Below are 19,382 nucleotides of genomic sequence, written 5' to 3'. Positions count from 1 at the left end.
CATTTCTAAAGGAGACATCAGAATGCCCAACATGCAGCACTGTCTAAGAATTTCACCAAGTTTCTGTAAAGCACCTGGCATGGTCTCTAACACATAGTAGACACTGCCAAATATGGTATATAAAAGTGCTAAATTTTTAAAGTATCTTTTACTTATCTACATGTATTTTCCTATATTCCCAATTCTAAATCATATATTGTTAAGCTAAATTTAGCTATCCTAGGCAATTTTTTCCTGGCTTCTTTGGAAGTTGCTTAAGAAAGATAAGAAATGTGTTGGCAGTAATGAAATGCAGGGGTTAAGAACGGGGCATTTGGAGTTCCCGAGCTTGGTTCTAATCCAGCTCAATCATTTGGTGGTCACTGATGCTTAATCAAGTTACTTCGCTGATCTTCAGTTTGCTACCTACAATAAAATAACTGCCTTGTAAGGCTGAAATGAGACAAGGTAGTAGCGTGAGTACGGTGCCAGATGTGTAGTAAGCTCTCAATATGTGTTTTTTTTAAATGAGAAAAAATACCCATGATTACAAGTTATTTCTGTCCCCCCAGTAATAACAACATGAATAATAGTTAATACTTATTGAGTGCTTCCAATGTGCCACCACATACTGTTCTAAGCATTTTATACATATTTTTTCTAAAAACATCACAACTACATAAAGTAGGAATTTGGAGATATAAAAAGTAATTGTATAGTACTATACAAATGAGGAACATAGTACTATATAAATGCAGCATATAGAAATGAAATAACTTACCCAGGATAGTAAGCAGCAGAACCAGGACCTGGACCCAGAACTCAGGGAGTCTGGGTCCCCAGCATGTGCACTTTACAGCTTTACAACTACGCTACACTGCTGCCTCCTTGTGTTGCTGGAGGACAAATGCCATACAATCAATGTTGGCTAATTCTGGAGGAATTATTTTAATTCTTTTATTTCCAGGCTGGAGTGCAGCAGTGCAATCTCGGCTCACTGCAACCTCCACCTCCCAGACTCAAGCAATCCTCCCACCTCAGCCTCCCGAGTAGCTGGGACTACAAGCGCACACTCCCATGCCCCACTAATTTTTCTATTTTTGGTTTTGCCATGTTGGCCAGGCTGGTCTCCAGCTCCTGAGCTCAAGCAATTCACCTGCCTCAGCCTCACAAATTGCTGGGATTACAGGTGTGAGCCACTGCATCCAGCCCTATGTCACTTTTTCTTTAAATTGGAGAAAAATCTGTTATATTTTCAATACCACTTCCCATCTCCCTGCCCAGAGACCACAACAGTCATGAATGTGGTCCACAGCCCTTTAGTCTGCGTTTTGGTAATACTTCTATTACATTTTTATGGATCCACAAATACGTACTACTACTGCTTTGTATGCAGGATTTTTTTCCTTTTTTGACTTAAAAATATTGTCTTATTACATTAAAAAAAGGTTGAAAACCACTTTGATAGCCTTTTGTAACAAACATTTTTGGACCTAGCTAAGGATGGTACCTCTGTCCACAGCACCTCATTCCTTGTTCAGACTACAGATGACAGGCCAAATGGGGGTACTTGGGATTTTTCTGAACTACAACTGAAAAATAATGTCAGTCCCTCTTCTATGGCAGAATTGACAAGTTACAAAATTCAGGACCCACTAGTGACAATATATCTCATTGTGAAAAACAAATGATGAGTTTGAAAGTAACAAAAGGAAATTGTTCAGAATTGGTACAGGTTAGAGCTTCAAATAACTTCACGGGCCCTCATTATAATCACTGTCTGTGGTCTAGCCACCAGTCAGTAGAATTTGCTTCCAGAATGCCAAATAGCTTTGATGCAATGATCTCTCATGATTTTCTCCAGCCTTCAGTGTGTAATGCCGGGTGACGTGGACGTCTAGTGTTTGGCCTGCCCAGAAATACCCTTTTTCTAGGAATATCATATGTCCTTTTCTCACCAAGTGATTCTATAAAGACTTACACCTCAACACAACTGACTGACCAAAGGTAGGTCCAGGCAAGACCAACTACAGTACCTCAGTCCCTGCTCTGACTACAGCTGAAAGGTCAAAGGTAGGTACTTGGGATTTTTCTGAACTATAACTGAAAAAATAATGTCTGTCCTTCTCTTATGGTAGCATTTACAACTTAAAAAATTCAGGAGGCCGGATATGATGGCTTACACCTGTAATCTCAGCACTTTGCGGGATCACTTGAGCCCAGGAGTTCGAGATCAGCCCGAGCAACACAGTGAGATTCCATTTCTACAAAAAATTTAAAATTTAAATTTAAAATTTAAAAATTTAAAAATTAGCCAGGCATGGTGGTACACACCTGTAGTCCCAGCTACTCTGGAGGTTGAGGTAGGAAAACTGCTTGGGTCCGGGAGGTCGAGGCTGCAGTGAGCCATGATCGCACCACTGCACTCCACCCTGGGTGACAGAACAAGACCCTGTCTCAAAAACGTAAAAATATGGCCAGGCACAGGAGCTCATGCCTGTCATCCCAGCACTTAGGGAGGCTAAGGCAGGATCACTTGAGACCAGGCGTTTGAGACTAGCCTGGCCAACATGGCAAAACCCTGTCTCTACTAAAAATACAAAAATAAATAAATAAATAAATAAATAAATAAATAAATAAATAAATTAGCCAGGCATGGTGGCACACGCCTGTAATCCCAGCTACTCAGGACACCGGGGCACAATAATTACTTGAACCCCAGAGGTGGAGGTTGCAGTGAGCTGAGATCACACCACTGAACTCCAGCCTGGGCAATGGAGTGAGACTCTGTCTCAAAAAATAAAAATTATATATACTATAATTTTTTAACTATTTTAAACTATACTATATTTTTATATATATATAATTTTTATTTTTAATTTTTATTTTATTTTAAAATATATATATAAAAATACAGAAAAAAATATATATGTAGCTTTGACGAAATAATCTCTCATGACCTTCTTCAGCCTTCAGTGTATATGTGTGTGTGTGTATATAAATATGGTGAATTTACATATATATATATATATATATATATATATATATAAAAATTCAGGAGCCACTCACTGGTGGCCATGTGTCTCATTGTGTAGAGAAAGCCAGTCCACAGAGTCAAGTCAACAAGTAGAGAAAAGTCCAGATGAGAGACAGAATGTGTCCTGGGCCTTTCAAGCAGCCCTTCCTTTTCTGGAGTACGTTTTTTAACAAATTTCACAAAGATCTAACATAGTTCCAGTTCTATCACTTGTAGGCAAAGGAAATCACTCATTACAATAAGGGAGCAAAGGGTATTCTCCTGAAGCTTCAGTCTCCTGAAGCTAGCTCCAAAGAAAACCATTAGATTAAGCACGAGGCTTCCATTAAAACATATGAAATGCCTAAACAATATATACTAACTTTCAGGAATTTATATCTAACACTAGGTTAAAACTATAAATTCTACTATAGCTACAGCATTGTCTCAAGATCAATGAGCTTGGGTTCACCTTAATAAGAGTATGTGAATTGACTTAAAGTACCAAAACAGGCCAGGCATGGTGGCTCACACCTGTAATCCTAGCACTTTGGAAGGTCGAGGCAGGCAGGTCGCTTGAGTTTAAGAGTTCCAGAGCAGCCTGGGCAACCGTGAAATCCTGTCTCTACAGAAAATACAAAAATTAGTCGGCCTTGGTAGCATGCACCTGTAGTCCCAGCTACTCAGAAGGCTGCTTGAGCCTAGGAGGCAGAGGCTGCAACAAGCCGAGATTGTGCCGCTGACTCCAGCCTGGGTGATACAGCCAGACTCTGTCTCAAAAAATAAAATTAAAAAAATTTAAAAGTGACAAAACATTACAATGAATGTGGACTAGGAGATTAAGAACTGTTATTGTAGGAATAACATGGATGAGTCTTACAAGACATCATGTTGCATGAAAGAAACCAGTAACAAAGGTATGAAAATGGGCAACATTAATCCATGTTATGGAAGGCCACACACTGGTCACCTGGGGTGGGGGGTGGTGAGAAGTGACTACAAGGATGGGAGGAGGCTCTCTGGGAACGTTCTGTTTCTTTACCTGGGTGCCAGTTACAACGATGTGTTCATTGTGAGAATTCACCAAATTGTATACTAAGATTATACACTGTCCAATATGTGTATTATACTCCAATAAAAGATTAAAAAACATAGTAACAAAGGTTGGGAGGTTTTGTTCCACACCACCACTCTCACGCAATATAAAAAAAAAGAAAAAAGACAAAAACAAAAACAAAAAAAAAGCCATGGCTTGGGCTGTCCCCTCTTGCAGTTAATTTAATGGGCATAAAAATGTGAAGACTGCTGGGCAGGAGCTGAGAATTCTACTTCCTTGACGGCAACTCCTGATGTAACCATTTGGCACTTTGTCCTCACCATTTTGTTTTCCAGGTAGGAAAGAGACCTAATGACCAAATGGTACAATGACTCATTCAGCTCTTTCAGCTGCCAGGACATCTGTATTTATGTTGTTTTTTAAATTGAATTTTCCAGACAATTGGCCTTTCATTGACAGGCAGACATTTATCAGGGCCCTGTGATGGTGCCATAGACTCACCTGAATTGCCAGCTTCTCATCAACTGCAGACCTGCCACTGACAGAACCAGTGAATTTTTTTTTTCTGAGACAGAGTCTCACTCTGCTGCCCAGGCTGGAGTGCAGTGGCTCACTGCAACCTCCTCCTCCAGGGTTCAAGCAATTCTCCTGCCTCAGCCTCCCAGTAGCTGGGATTACAGGCACCTGCCACCAGCCCGGCTAATTTTGTTGAGCTTTTAGTAGAGATGGGGTCTCACCATGTCAGGCTGATCTCAAACTCCTGACCTTAAGTGATCCGCCCACTGTGGCCTCCCAAAGTGGTGGGATTACAGACGTGAGCCACTGTGCCTGGCCAGAACCAGTGAATTTAAATATACAATACGGACGAGGAAGTGCTGGCTGTTACTATGTCTAATTTCAAATTGCAGCAGGTAAGAGGAAGTTGCATAAGGAGAATGAGTGTAAACATAGAGTCTAAAACTGGGAGGTGAACTGAGTAGCAATAAGGTACTTTGGGGCCAATATAATATAACTTAACGAAAATGCCCTGTGCCTCTCGGCTGTAATATGACTTTTTCTTACAGTAGAATGAGGTTTGCTTTAACTACTGATCCCACACATTCAGGCATGGTTATGACTTACGCAACTAGATGGAGTCTGTGACAGCAACAATTTAGTTTTCATGATTCCAAAGATAATTTACTTCATATCAATCCTCTTCATAAAAAGAGCCCAAATATTCTTCCCTTCTATCTCATATAATTTAGAAATATGAATTCTGTACTAACACAACTATCATGAAATAGGCAAAATGCAATATCTTTAGGGAACTCTGCTATGGAAGGTAAATCTAGATCTATTAGTAGTTCTCTAAAAACTTCCCCCATTTTGGCCTGTCTTAGCTTAGCTAATGATAACAAATTTGATTCCAGATTTGCAAAACTATACAACCTTGAAGGTGATTAAATTCTTGGAGTAAACTAAATGCTATGTTCTCATATATAGTCTTAAAATATAAGTTGTAATCAGTTGAAAGATACACTTAACTATATGTGTGCAACAGGATTAGACAGAAAAATATATCTTGACTGCCTATCACATAAGCTTCCACCATGAAAAACAAGTATTTTACAACTATGTGTTCCATACTACAAACTTTGCAATTGGGATTACTTTATGCAAAGATTATGTTATGTTTTATAACAAGCACTTGTCTGTAAGCAAGAAGACAAAGCAAGAGAATTAATAAAGATAAATTCACTAGCAAAACTGAGAAAAAAACCAAGCAGTTCTCAAACTAAAGAAACCACTTCTCTGAATTCAGCACTGAAACCATTATGTAGGCTTTTTAAAAAAGAGTTGAGTATATTCCACAATGGGAAAACAGACATGCAATTCCCATTACCTCAAATAGAACTAAGCTGTCAATTTGGCATCTCAAACAGAGATATTCCATAGACTAGTACAGTGCTTCCCAAATTGGACTGCTCACTAGATTCAGCTGGGATTTAAAAATATACCTCCCAGAGGTATTCTGTCTTTTTATTCGGCAAGACTTAAGATGAAGTCCAGAATTCTGCTGCTGTTTTTTAATGCTCTCCCAACGGTTCTGATGATTAGCCAGATTCTAGAATCACTGGACTAGTATGTTACTATACAACCATGCATTCCAGAGTCTACCTAGAGCAAGTCACTCTAGAGCTGTACGAGTTTTAGCTCTCAGATAAGCACTAACTGTCGATTGTTACAGCACACATACACTGCAAGGGCCATTCTGATGGTCCTCAAAAATGCTCTGTTCTCTCCACATTCCAGCTTTTGCCTCCCACTTCCCATTTCCTCTTACTTGTTCATAAAGTAGTAGCTTAGACTGTTTCTTTTTTTTTCTTTATTATTATTATTATTATTATACTTTAAGTTCTAGGATACATGTGCATAACGTGCAGGTTTGTTACATATGTATACTTGTACTGTTTCTTGAGGGAAGTAATCTGACCAGTCAACTCTGACAAGCTCAGGAATCCATTTATACATTTCCACAGAATTCCGGGCATACGTGTTAATAATAACTGTAATCTCAGCACTTTGGGAGGCTGAGGCAGGAGGATTGCTTGAGTCCAGGAGTTCTAGACCAGCCTGGGCAACACGGTGAAACCCTGTCTCTACCAAAAATACAAAAATTAGTTAGGTGGTGGCGCACGCCTGTGGTCTCAGCTAGTAGGCTGAGGTTGGAGGATTGTTTGAGCCCGGGAGGCAGTTTCAGTGAGCTGAGATGGCACCACTGCACTCCAGCCTGGGCAACAGAGCCAAATCCTGTCTCAAAAAAAAAAAAAAAAAAAAAGAGGTAATGCTCACAGAGCTTTTACTCTGCCAGTCACTGTTCTAACTAAGCCCTTTATACACATTAGCCACTTACTCCTCCTCAACACTCCATGATATGGATACCATTATCACCCTAATTTTAGAAATGAGGAATGAGGAGACAGGTTAAACGGCATGACCAAAGAAATTCTCCTAACAGCAGGAAAGTAGAACTTGATCTGAAGCAGTCCAGCTCCAGAATTCTTATTCCTGACCACTGTGCTATATTACCTCTCCTTAAAGAACTTCACAGTCTTCATCATTAGCTGCTTCTAGATTTTGTCTTAGCATTCCTCTTTCCTACTGGACGATATGCTCTAGGAGGGCAGGAACTCCATCTGTTGTCTTCCTCACTGAGTCTCCAGTAAATGATGGACATTTGATAAATATCTGACTGACTCATGGGCAACGTCCTTCTCAATAATCGAAATGAACTCAGATATGTTTTAAAAATTTGAATAAGATGGTTACTACCATATCTTATATAATAACAATCAAAAATATTTTCATGTTTGGCTATGTAAGGCATTTGGCTATGTAAAAGAATACACAAGTGTTACAGGAAATGTATGAAAACAAGCGAAGAAAAGAAGACCTAAGCACTGCATTTGCTTACAAACGCATGGTACATAGCTCAGTAAGTAAATGTTCTTGTCTCTGAAATGGCTAAGGCACAATGAGAGTTTCAGAACTTGCCTTGACTTTTTACTATACCTCAACTCCTTCCAATATTTTTGCCGAGTGGAAGAAGAACTTTGAATCTTTTAAAAAGTACTAAGTAGACTAATATTTGTAAATCATCACAAAGGATTATTTCAGGAAAATGGCAAATGTTTGATAAATCAACCTTCCAATGAGTTCCCCAAGTCATAAAAATGGGCAGAAAACAGCTTTACTGTATCCATTTCACAAGGAAAGTTTTTAAAGCACATATTTTAGAGCTTACAGGTCCAGGACTTGATTTTCATCAAATCCCCTCTGATTTATCCGAAGCCTTAGATGTGCAGCCAATTTAGTGAATACTGGCCCCTTAGACTCCATCCACCTCCTTTCACCTAATCTAGATTCACTCTTTTCATCCTCAGTCCATGTTGTTTGGGTAACTCTCTCATTTTCCATTCCCAACTGCAGGGACTAACTAGGCCTAAGCCAATCAACACATTATATCCCCCTCACCCACACACACTGATTAGTTCAGGTACACCCACAAGGACTCATCAGAGCCCATGACAGAAAAATGAAACTGCCTGGATGTCTGAGAAGGAATCTTTCAGTTTTTCCTACTGGACAGAAACCAGAAAGGATGTACTAGGGGTTGGAGCTACTGCCATCTTGCCATCATGTGGTGCCTGATACCCTGATTCTGAAACCAACACAACAGAAGACAGAGCCCTACCATCCAACCATGACTATAAAGCCAGATTTAATTCTGAACATTTCACTTATGTGAGCAAATAAGTTATCTTCTTCCTTAAAGTACTTTGGGTGAGAATTTTTTTTTTCTACTTTCAACCAAAGAAGTCCTGGCTGATACGACCAAGATTTATATTAATTTCTAACATAACACATGAAGGTAATGTAATTAAACAGGTGTCTTCTCTTCTACAGAAGCAATCATTCTGCTGATAAAAGATCGCTTTTCTACTACCCACTTACACTATTCAGATAGTTTGAAAAGTTAAGTGTTGTGATTACACTAACGCTCTACAAACAATTAATCTTCTGTTATTCAGTCTCATACACCGCAGATTCTACAGCACTATCCAGAGTCAATGCTATGTATTCCATGCTACACAAAGACCAATGTAAAAGGAAGAGGTGTGTGTGACTCAGCGCAAATGACTAATGGCTAATACACATAATTCTGACTGATGTCTAAAAAATGCAGCTGCATTAGTTTGTGATTTTGTCACTATCAGATTTATATTTGGTCATACGCATAAAGAGAACAATGATTAAAAACAAATCAATAGCCTCTTTTTACTCTGCCAACTGGATGTATGTAATTACTGGTCATTCCAGTGGGGCAAAGGAAATATCCTTTTTAAAACTCAGGCAAACTTCATGTTTGTCATAGTCATGTATCCTGTCAGAGAAAACAAACTGAAAACAAATAAACAAACAAAAAACAACAAAAAAATGCCCAAATCAAGGCAATTTTAGAACCTTAAATAGCCCGGGCACAGTGGCTCGCGCCTGTCATCCTAGCACCTTGGGAGGCCGAGGCGGGCGGATCACCTGAGCTCAGGAGTTCGAGACCAGGCCTGGCCAACAAGGCAAACCCCCATCTCTACTAAAAATACAAAAATTAGCCAGGAATCGTGGCGCGCATCTGTAATCCCAGCTACTCGGGAGGCTGAGGCAAGAGAATCGCTTGAAGGCGGGAGGCAGAAGTTGCAGTGAGCTGATATTGCACCACTGCACTCCAGCCTGGGCGACAGAGCCTCTGTCTCAAACAAAAAAAAAAAAAAGAAAAAGAAAAAGAATCTTCAATAATAAAAAATATCAACAAGATTACATAAAATAAAAAGGTAAGGAATTTTTTAAGACCTACCAATTGTTCAAGGAATTGTATTTATGAATACTTTTCCAACTATACAAAATTATATTCTCATTATTAATTTTAGTTTACTGTGTATGTTGCCAATTAGAGCTCCCCGCAGACAGGTCTTCACTGTTTCACTAGAAGAGAAGCATGTTTCAGTTCTTTTTTTTTTCTTTGAGACAGTCTTGCTCTGTTGCCCAGGCTGGAGTGTGGTAGCTCTATCTAGGCTCAATGCAATCTCCACTTCCCATGTTCAAGTGATTCTCCTGCCTCAGTCTCCCAAGTAGCTGAGATTACAGGTGTGCGCCACCATGCCCGGCTAATTTTTGTATTTTTGTAGAGACAGGTATCACCATGTTCGTTGGCCAGGCTGGTCTCGAACTCCTGTTGTCAAGTGATCCATCCGTCTCAGCCTTCCAAAGTGCTGGGATTACAGATGTGAGCCACCATGCCTGGCCTCAGTTCATTTTTGAGGTGGATCTATTCTATACCACTAATTCAATCTAGAGTTTGAAATGACTCCTTTGAAACTGTAGGACATAATGCTAAAAGGCATCCCTCACCTAAGAAAATAATGCTAATGTCAATCTAATTCACATCCTTACAAGAACTTTAATTCGACTTGGACTAATACTCTCTGCGGTAGAACCTTTCACCAGTGGTAAAATTACAAACCAGTAATGTGGTCAACTTACAGATCCAATTCACTATAAGCACAAAACTCATAACCATTGATTCCAAATCAAAGCCATAGGCCCGGCACAGTAGCTCACACCTGTAATCCTAACACTTTGGGAGGCCGAAGTGGGTGGATCACCTGAGGTCAGGAGTTTGAGACCAGCCTGGCCAACACGGTGAAACCCCATCTCTATTAAAAATACAAAAATTAACTGGGTGTGATGGCGCACACCTGTAGTACCAGTTACTCAGAAGGCTGAGGCAGGAGAATTGCTTGAATCCGGCATGCGGAGGTTGCAGTGAGCCGAGATTGCACCCCTGTACTCCAGCCTAGGCAACAGAGCTAGACTCTGTCTCAATAATAATAATAAAAACATAAAAGATAATTAACTCAAGTTATATATGTAAGTGAAAGCGTTTACTGATTCAAATTAAATGTATTAATATTGCTACCACTGACTTAATACACACTCAGCCTTATGGTTAACTAAGTTACAGAAAGATAAAAGACCAAAGAAGGAATTTAGGCTTGGAAAAGGCAACATGAGAAGAAAAAATGTATTACCGGTCCCATTCCAAACGACTTCATATGAAGTCTTAGAAAAAAATTTAAATTAAATCTTAGAAAAGATTTAACTCAGATTATGGACAAAAAAAGCTATGACTTAGCTTAAAAATTCAAAAAATAATAGTTTATAACCTTATAAGTTGACTTTGTGTACTGCTCATCATTCTAGAAAACTGTTAATTTTTATCAGAGAACAAAAATATTTTTTCTTTTATTAACTATGCCCCTACACATAGGCATTACTAGTATTCATTATTAGGATCTCAAAAAATTACATAATCTTTCACCTTAATCATGCTCCCTGTAAAAAGAAAATTGCATACTCTAAATGGATATACTTGTCTGTATATAATTTACCTGAAGGTTTCCATTTCTGAGTGTTTTCAACCTAATAGTACTTTCACAATTTAGGATGGTTTGGTAATTTTTCACTTTTAAAATTAAAAATAATGAAATAATGAGAAAAATAGTGTGTGATATTATATCTCCTAAGAAAGCCAATCAACATAATTCAACAACTCAGGGCACTGATACAGTTTATTAGCAAGAAAGGAACAATTATCCTACCTATTGCCTATCTTTGGATGCTGCATAACTGAAAGAGGAGACACTATTAGGGGCACCACCTCCTCTTCCAGCTAATGTCTTCTGTTCTCTACTAAACAGCCAACTGCACAAAAGAGTTTCCGCTTCTTTCTCTCTCCTTGAGGATTTATACCAGAGGTCAGCAAACATTTTCTGTAAAGGGCCACAGGCGGTAAATATTTTTGGCTTTGAGGACCTTTCAGTTTCTCTCACAACTACTCAACTCCATCACTACAGTGTGAAAGCAACCACAGACAATATGTTAATAAATGGGCATAGTTGTAGCCCAATGAAACTATTTATAAAAACCATCAGTTTTGATCTGAGGGCAGCAGTTTGCCAACTTGTGCTCTATTCCAAGGTTTCTTTGACTTAGTCTTTCCTAGGTGCTCTGATTTATTGCAATGGCTTCAGTTACCAATTCTAAGCCAATGATACAATTTTTATTCACAAAGCCAGAGTTCTCAGCTCCAAGCTCAACCTGCTTATTGACAAGCAGATGCATGTCTCACAGGTTCTGAAACAGTGTTCTAAAACAAAACTCAAGACCTTCTCTTTCAAACATGTATCATATCTCAGTTATAACATTACCATCCATGAATTTGTCCTTGCCAGAAATCTAGGAATTATTCTTTAGGAGCTGGAATCATCGAAAAGTAATCTGAACCACAGCTAATTCTTGTCAAGAGGCTGATAAAGAAGTAAAGTCCTAAACATGGAAAGGAACAACTGGTACCAGCTACTGCAAAAACATGCCAAATTGTAAAGACCATCGATGCTAGGAAGAAACTGCATCAATTAACAAGCAAAATAACCAGCTAACATCATAATCACAGGATCAAATTCACACATAATAATATTAACCTTAAATGTAAATAGGCTAAATGCTCCAATTAAAAGACACAGACTGGTAAACTGGATAAAGATTCAAGACCCATCAGTGTACTATATTCAGGAGACTCATCTCACATGCAGAGACACACATAGGCTCAAAATAAAGGGACAGAAGATCTATCAAACAAACGGAAAACAAAAAAAAGCAGGGGTTGCAATCCTAGTCTCTGATAAAACAGACTTTACACCAACAAAGATCAGAAGAGACAAAGAAGGCCATTACATAATAGTAAAGGGACCAAGAAGAGCTAACTATCCTAAATATATATGCACCCAATATATGAGAACCCAGATTCATGAAACAAGTCCTTAGACACCTACAAAGAGACTTAGACTCCCATACCATAATAATGGGAGACTTTAACACCCCACTGTCAACATTAGACAGATCAACGAGACAGAAAGTTAACAAGGGTATCCAGGAATTGAACTCAGCTCTGCATCAAGTGGACCTAACAGACATCTACAGAACTCTCCACCCCAAATCAACAGAATATATATCCTTCTCAGCACCACATCACACTTATTCCAAAATTGACCACATAATTGGAAGTAAAGCACTCCTCAGCAAATGTAAAAAAACAGAAATTATAACAAACTGTCTCCCGGACCATAGTGCAATGAAACTAGACTCAGGATTAAGAAACTCACTCAAAACCACTCAACCTCATGGAAACTGAACAACCTGCTCCTGAATGACTACTGGGTACATAACGAAATGAAGGCAGAAATAAAGATGTTCTTTGAAAGCAATGAGAACAAAGATACAACATACCAGAATCTCTGGGACACATTTAAAGCAGTGTGTAGAGGGAAATTTACAGCACTAAATGCCCACAAGAGAAAGCAGGAAAGATCTAAAACTGACCCCCCAACATGAAAAGAACTAGAGAAGCAAGAGCAAACACATTCAAAAGCTAGCAGAAGGCAAGAAATAATTAAGATCAGAGCAGAACTGAAGGAGATAGAGACACAAAAAACCCTTCAAAAAATCAGTGAATCCAGGAGCTGGTTTTTTGAAAAGATCAACAAAATTGATAGACTGCTAACAAGACTAATAAAGAAGAAAAGAGAGAAGAATCAAATAGACGCAATAAAAATGATAAAGGGGATATCACCACCAATCCCACAGAAATACAAACTACCATCAGAGAATACTATAAACACCTCTATGCAAATAAACTAGAAAATCCAGAAGAAACAGATAAATTCCTGGACACATACACCCTCACAAGACTAAACCAGGAAGAAGCTGAATCCCTGAATAGACGAATACCAGGCTCTGAAATTGAGGCAATAATAGCCTACCAACCAAAAAAAGTCCAGGACCAGTCGAATTCTACCAGAGGTACAAAGTGGAGCTGGTACCATTCCTTCTGAAACTATTCCAATCAATAGAAAAAGAGGGAATCCTCCCTAACTCATTTTATGAGGCCAGCATCATCCTGATACCAAAGCCTGGCAGAGACACAACAAAAAAAAAGAATTTTAGACCAACATCCCTGATGAACATCGATGCAAAAATCCTCAGTAAAATACCGGCAAACCAAATCCAGCAGCAAATCAAAAAGCTTATCCACCATCAAGTGGGCTTCATCGCCAGGATGCAAGGCTGGTTCAACATACGCAAATCAATAAATGTAATCCAGCACAAAAACAGAACCAAAGACAAAAACCACACGATTATCTCAATAGATGCAGAAAAGGCCTTTGACAAAATTCAACAGCCCTTCATGCTGAAAAACTCTCAATAAATTTGGTATTGATGGGATGTATCTCAAAATAATGAGAGCTATTTATGACAAACCCACAGCCAATATCATACTGAATGGGCAAAACCTGGAAGCATTCCCTTTGAAAACTAGCACAAGACAGGGATGCCCTCTCTCACCCCTCCTATTCAACACAGTGTTGGAAGTTCTGGCCAGGGCAATCAGGCAGGAGAAAGAAATAAAGGGTATTCAATTAGGAAAAGAGGAAGTCAAATTGTCCCTGTTTGCAGGTGACATGACTGTATATTTAGAAAACCCCATCGTCTCAGCCCAAAATCTCCTTAAGCTGATAAACAACTTCAGCAAAGTCTCAGGATACAAAATCAATGTTCAAAAATCACAAGCATTCCTATACACCAATAACAGACAAACAGAGAGCCAAATCATGAATGAACTCCCATTCACAATAGCTTCAAAGAGAATAAAATACCTAGGAATCCAACTTACAAGGGATGTGAAGGACCTCTTCAAGGAGAACTACAAACCACTGCTCAGTGAAATAAAAGAGGACACAAACAAATGGAAGAACATTCTATGCTCATGGATAGGAAGAATCAATATTGTGAAAATGGCCATACTGCCCAAGGTAATTTATAGATTTGATGCCATCCCCATCAAGCTACCAATGACTCTCTTCACAGAATTGGAAAAAACTACTTTAAAGTTCATATGGAACCAAAAAAGAGCCCACATTGCCAAGACAGTCCTAAGCCAAAAGAGCAAAGCTGGAGGCATCATGCTACCTGACTTCAAACTATAGTACAAGGGTACAGTAACCAGAACAGCATGGTACTGGTACCAAAACAGAGGTATAGACCAATAGAACAGAACAGGGCCCTCAGAAATAATACCACACACCTACAACCATCTGATCTTTGACAAACCTGACAAAAACAAGAAATAGGGAAAGGATTCCCTATTTAATAAATGGTGCTGGGAAAATTGGCTAGCCATATGTAGAAAGCTGAAACTGGATCCCTTCCTTACATCTTATACAAAAATTAATTCAAGATGGATTAAAGACTTAAATGTTAGACTTAAAACCATCAAAACCCTAGAAGAAAACCTATGCAATACCATTCAGCTCATAGGCATGGGCAAGGACTTCATGACTAAAACACCAAAAGCAATGGCAACAAAAGCCAAAATTGACAAATGGGATCTCATTAAACTAAAGAGCTTCTGCACAGCAAAAGAAACTACCATCACAGTGAACAGGCAACCTACAGATTGGGAGAAAATTTTTGCAGTCTACCCATCTGACAACGAGCTAATATCCAGAATCTACAAAGAACTTAAATTTACAAGAAAAAAATCAAACAACCGCATCAAAAAGTGGGCGAAGGATAAGAACAGACACTTCTCAAAAGAAGACATTTACGCAGCTAACAGACACATGAAAAAATGCTCATCATCACTGGCTATCAGAGAAATGCAAATCGAAACCACAATGAGATACCATCTCACACCAGTTAGAATGGTGATCATTAACAAGTCAGGAAACAACAGGTGCTAGAGAGGATGTGGAGAAATAGGAACACTTTTACACTGTTGGTGGGATTGTAAACTAGTTCAACCATTGTGGAAGACAGTGTGGCAATTCCTCAAGGATCTAGAACCAGAAATACCATTTGACCCAGCAATCCCATTACTAGGTACATACCCAAAGGATTATAAATCATGCTGCTATAAAGACACATGCACATGTATGTTTATTGTGGCACTATTCACAATAGCAAAGACTTGGAACCAACCCAAATGTCCATCAATGATAGACTGGATTAAGAAAATGTGGCACATATACACCATGGAATACTATGCAGCCATAAAAAAACATGAGTTCATGTCCTTTGTAGGGACATGGACAAAGCTGGAAACCATCATTCTGAGCAAACTATTGCAAGGACAGAAAACCAAACACCACATGTTCTCACTCATAGGTGGGAATTGAACAATGAGAACCCTTGGACACAGGATGGGGAACATCACACACCAGGGCCTGTCATGGGGTGGGGAAAGGGGGGAGGGATAGCATTAGGAGATATACCTAATGTAAATGACCAGTTAATGGGTGCAGCACACCAACATGGCACATGTATACATATGTAACAAACCTGCATGTTGTGCACATGTACCCTAGAACTTAAAGTATAATAATAAAAATTAAAAAAAAAATTTAAAAAAAACAAGTAAAGTCTAAAGAGCACAAAAGAGTAGTAATAGGCTCCTGTTTTCTCTTTGAATCTAAGGTACACAGCGCCACCTAATGGTAAAAACAAGGCCACCATTCACTACAAATAAGGCTTTTGGTAAATACAGAATTACTTACCTGAGGCTGAAGCAAAACAACCAGGGATGTGGGGAGACCAGATTGTGCTATAAATAATACTTTCATGGCCTCTAAAGGTGCACAGAGACTTTCCAACAGTTGGATCCCACTAAAAATAAATGAATAGATCAATTGCTCAAGAGGGATAAATTCAAATTTATGCTTTTACATATACTATACATACCAATAAACTATATACATTTATATATACACATACAATATATATACAGATCTCAAGGATTTTTAAAGATCTATTTTGATATAAAGCAGGATGGTATTTAAGTGCCAAACTAATGCTGAGCTATTAGTTCACAGCCAAAAGATTAGAAAATTTTAAGTTCTAATAAATGTTTTAATTTTTTTTTTTTTAAGAAAACTCAGCTATCCAATCATAAAGCTACAGAAGTATGTTTGGAAAAGAAAAGAAAATTTAGCAGAAGCTCTAGAGAGGGGAATATTTGTTTTCGAATACAATAATGCTATCATACCAATTTGACAGTTTGATCCCATGAGCCAGACACCACAAGCTGTTCACCTCTGGTTTGGCTCCAATCAACACTATACACCTAAAAACAATCAAAAGCATTTAGAAAGCAAAAGACCATCAAGTTCAACGTTGCATTTTATCTCTTGTTATATAACAGTGAGAGGCAGAACAACTAATTTACTATGTCAAAACATCAAATAATTCCTATCCATCTCAACAAGGTGTCCGAGAAATGAGAAGTTGATCTTGTCCATTCCTCCAGACTTATTCCTTACAGATAAGACTCCATTCTGCTTTCATAGAATTCTACAGTATACTTCCAAACCTTCTTCACTGAAACAAATTATACATATTTTAAAACCTACCAACAAATCACTGTTTGCAGCCCCACGAAGAAATGTCAAAGCAGATTAGAAAGTTAGTCATCTAAAAAAGCTTGCTGGGTCAATGTTTATTGGAAAGCATTAAAATTCAATTAATATCCCTATCTGGCCTTTCCTAGAAAAAGCTTGCAGGAACCAGGTGATCCTTCCAGATCTCTTGGTAAACAGTTTTAGTTATCCAATGCTGCTATTCTAATGTATGCTTCACTGCTCTCAGTGAACCATTTCAAATGAACCATTTGAAAACTTTTGGAAATGTTTTCATTCCTTCATTTTATACAACAGATTATACACAGATCACTCCTGTAAACTAAGTTCAACAAAATATGTGAGTAATTATACTTTATGAAATTAGTCCTGACAAGGACCTGCGTATATGCCATTGGTATATCACATTGGTGATCAGCCAGCAGGTTACTTTGAATCTTATTACTCTCTCCCACATATATGTAGGAAGTATGAGTATCTGGGCTTAAGCCACTTAAATGTGGGTTACTTTCTCTCTGCTGCCCAGTACTATGTTGAGCCATGTTGGAGGCTGAGGAAAAAAAACATCAGTAATACTGATCCCGTCACTTATATATGGAATCTAAAAAAGTCAAACTTAAGAGAAACATACAGTAGAGTAGTGTTTGCCAGGGGCTGGGGGTGGGGGAAATGGAGATATGTTGGTCAAAGGATACAAACTTTTAGTTATAAGATGAATAATTTCTAGAGATTCAATGTACATCATGGTAACTATTATAAATAATAATGTATTACTGAATACTTGAAATTTGCTAAGAGAGTAGATCTGCAATGTTCTTATCGTGAGAACAAGAAAATGGTAACTATTCAAGTGATGGATATGTTAATTAGCTTTACTGTAGGAATCATTACTCAAGATATATTTAGATCAAAACACTAAGCTGTACAACTTAGATTTCTTTTTCTTCCCCCCCAAAACAGGGTCTTGCGCAGTCGCCCAGGCTGGAGTGCAGTGGCACAATCTCGGCTCACTGCAGCTATGACCTCCTGGGTTCAAGCGGTCCTCCCACCTCAGCTTCCTAAGTAGCTGGAGTCACACTTGCGTGCCACCACACTCAGCTAATTTTTTTCTTATTTTTTGTAGAGACATTGTCTCACCATGTTCCCCAGGCTGGTCTCAAACTTGTAGGCTCAAGCAGTCCTACCACCTCAGCCTCCCAAAGTGCTAGGATTACAGCCACTGTGCCCGGCCTACAAATTTTTATTTGCCTATCATACTAAACCTGGAAAAAAGTTTAACAAAATTATATTAAGCTTCCAAAAAAGGAATAAAAAAGTAAAATATCAAGACTTTGTTCATCATGGGTTTTTTGCATTAATTTTTATTTTTAAAAACATTAACAAATTATCTTATCAAGTTTTTTGGGGCCCCCTTAAATTGTGTACCTAGAGTGAGTGCCTCACACATCCTACCCTAGTCCTGGCCCTGCCTCTGCCCACATTCATGCAAAAGATAGAAGAGTAGTTGGGACACTAAAGGAAGCACAATCCAGCAGCAGCTATGAAAGGAATAGAAGGGCCAGTGAAAACCAAAGCTACTGTTGCCATCTGTTAGTTATGGATAGAAAAAAGGCTGGTTTGGAAGCAATCACTGAAGATCTTGAGAGATAAAGAGTTTGATTTTATCCTCTAAATTTCTCCTACAAAGGACCATATAGTAAATGGTAAGTTTCTTCAAAAAGTTACATTTCTTCTACAAAGAGCCACATGGTAAATACTTCAGACTTTACAGGCTATTTGGTCACTGTCACAACTACTAAACCCAGCTCTTGCAGCACACACAAAGCAGCCATAGTCAATACTGAATTAATGGGCATGGTTTGGTTCCAAGAAAACTTTATTTGTAAATCTAACTGCAGGCCAGATTTGGTCCTGGCCCACATGATGTAGTTTCCCAACCCCTGCTTTAGGCTGATGTAAACAGTCAAAAATAAAAATAGCAAACCTTTATTGAACACTCTGAGTGTCAGATCCTGTTGATAAGCACTTTATGTATTTTATTTCATTTAATTTTCATTTATATGAAGTAGATACAATGTCAAGGCCCAGAGAGGTTAAGTAACTTGTCCAGAGTCCCAAAGCTAGTAAGGCACAGAGATGAAATCAGAACCTGGGCAGCCTAATTGCAGAGCCCACTCTTAATCGCTATGCGAGGCTATCTGTACAGCATGCTACTTGAGGGCACTGCTGAATCAGAACTTCTTGGCTACCTTAAGCCATG

The 19,382-nt window shown here is 38.6% G+C and overlaps 1 protein-coding gene and 1 non-coding gene across 2 annotated transcripts in view; one reads left to right on the top strand and one right to left on the bottom strand.

The window, feature by feature from the left end:
* Positions 1–19,382, bottom strand: part of LOC105465679 (peroxisomal biogenesis factor 7) — a 92,776-nt gene that overhangs the window by 52,530 nt on the left and 20,864 nt on the right. Inside the window, exons 4-5 of the mRNA XM_011714253.3 lie at positions 16,753–16,830; positions 16,265–16,373 (exon numbers count right to left, since the gene is read on the bottom strand). Coding sequence (XP_011712555.2) covers positions 16,265–16,373; positions 16,753–16,830 — 187 coding nt within the window. The remainder of the gene's footprint in view (positions 1–16,264; positions 16,374–16,752; positions 16,831–19,382) is intronic.
* Positions 8,864–8,997, top strand: LOC112423859 (small nucleolar RNA SNORA27). Its single transcript, XR_003014428.2, has one exon. It is a non-coding gene; the product is annotated as a small nucleolar RNA SNORA27 (small nucleolar RNA).

The sequence above is a fragment of the Macaca nemestrina genome, chromosome 5 (genome assembly GCF_043159975.1).
Source record: "Macaca nemestrina isolate mMacNem1 chromosome 5, mMacNem.hap1, whole genome shotgun sequence".
Taxonomy (NCBI): domain Eukaryota; kingdom Metazoa; phylum Chordata; class Mammalia; order Primates; family Cercopithecidae; genus Macaca; species Macaca nemestrina.
The sequence above is the reverse complement of the archived record's forward strand: the minus strand, read 5'-3'. Positions and strand labels throughout refer to the sequence as shown.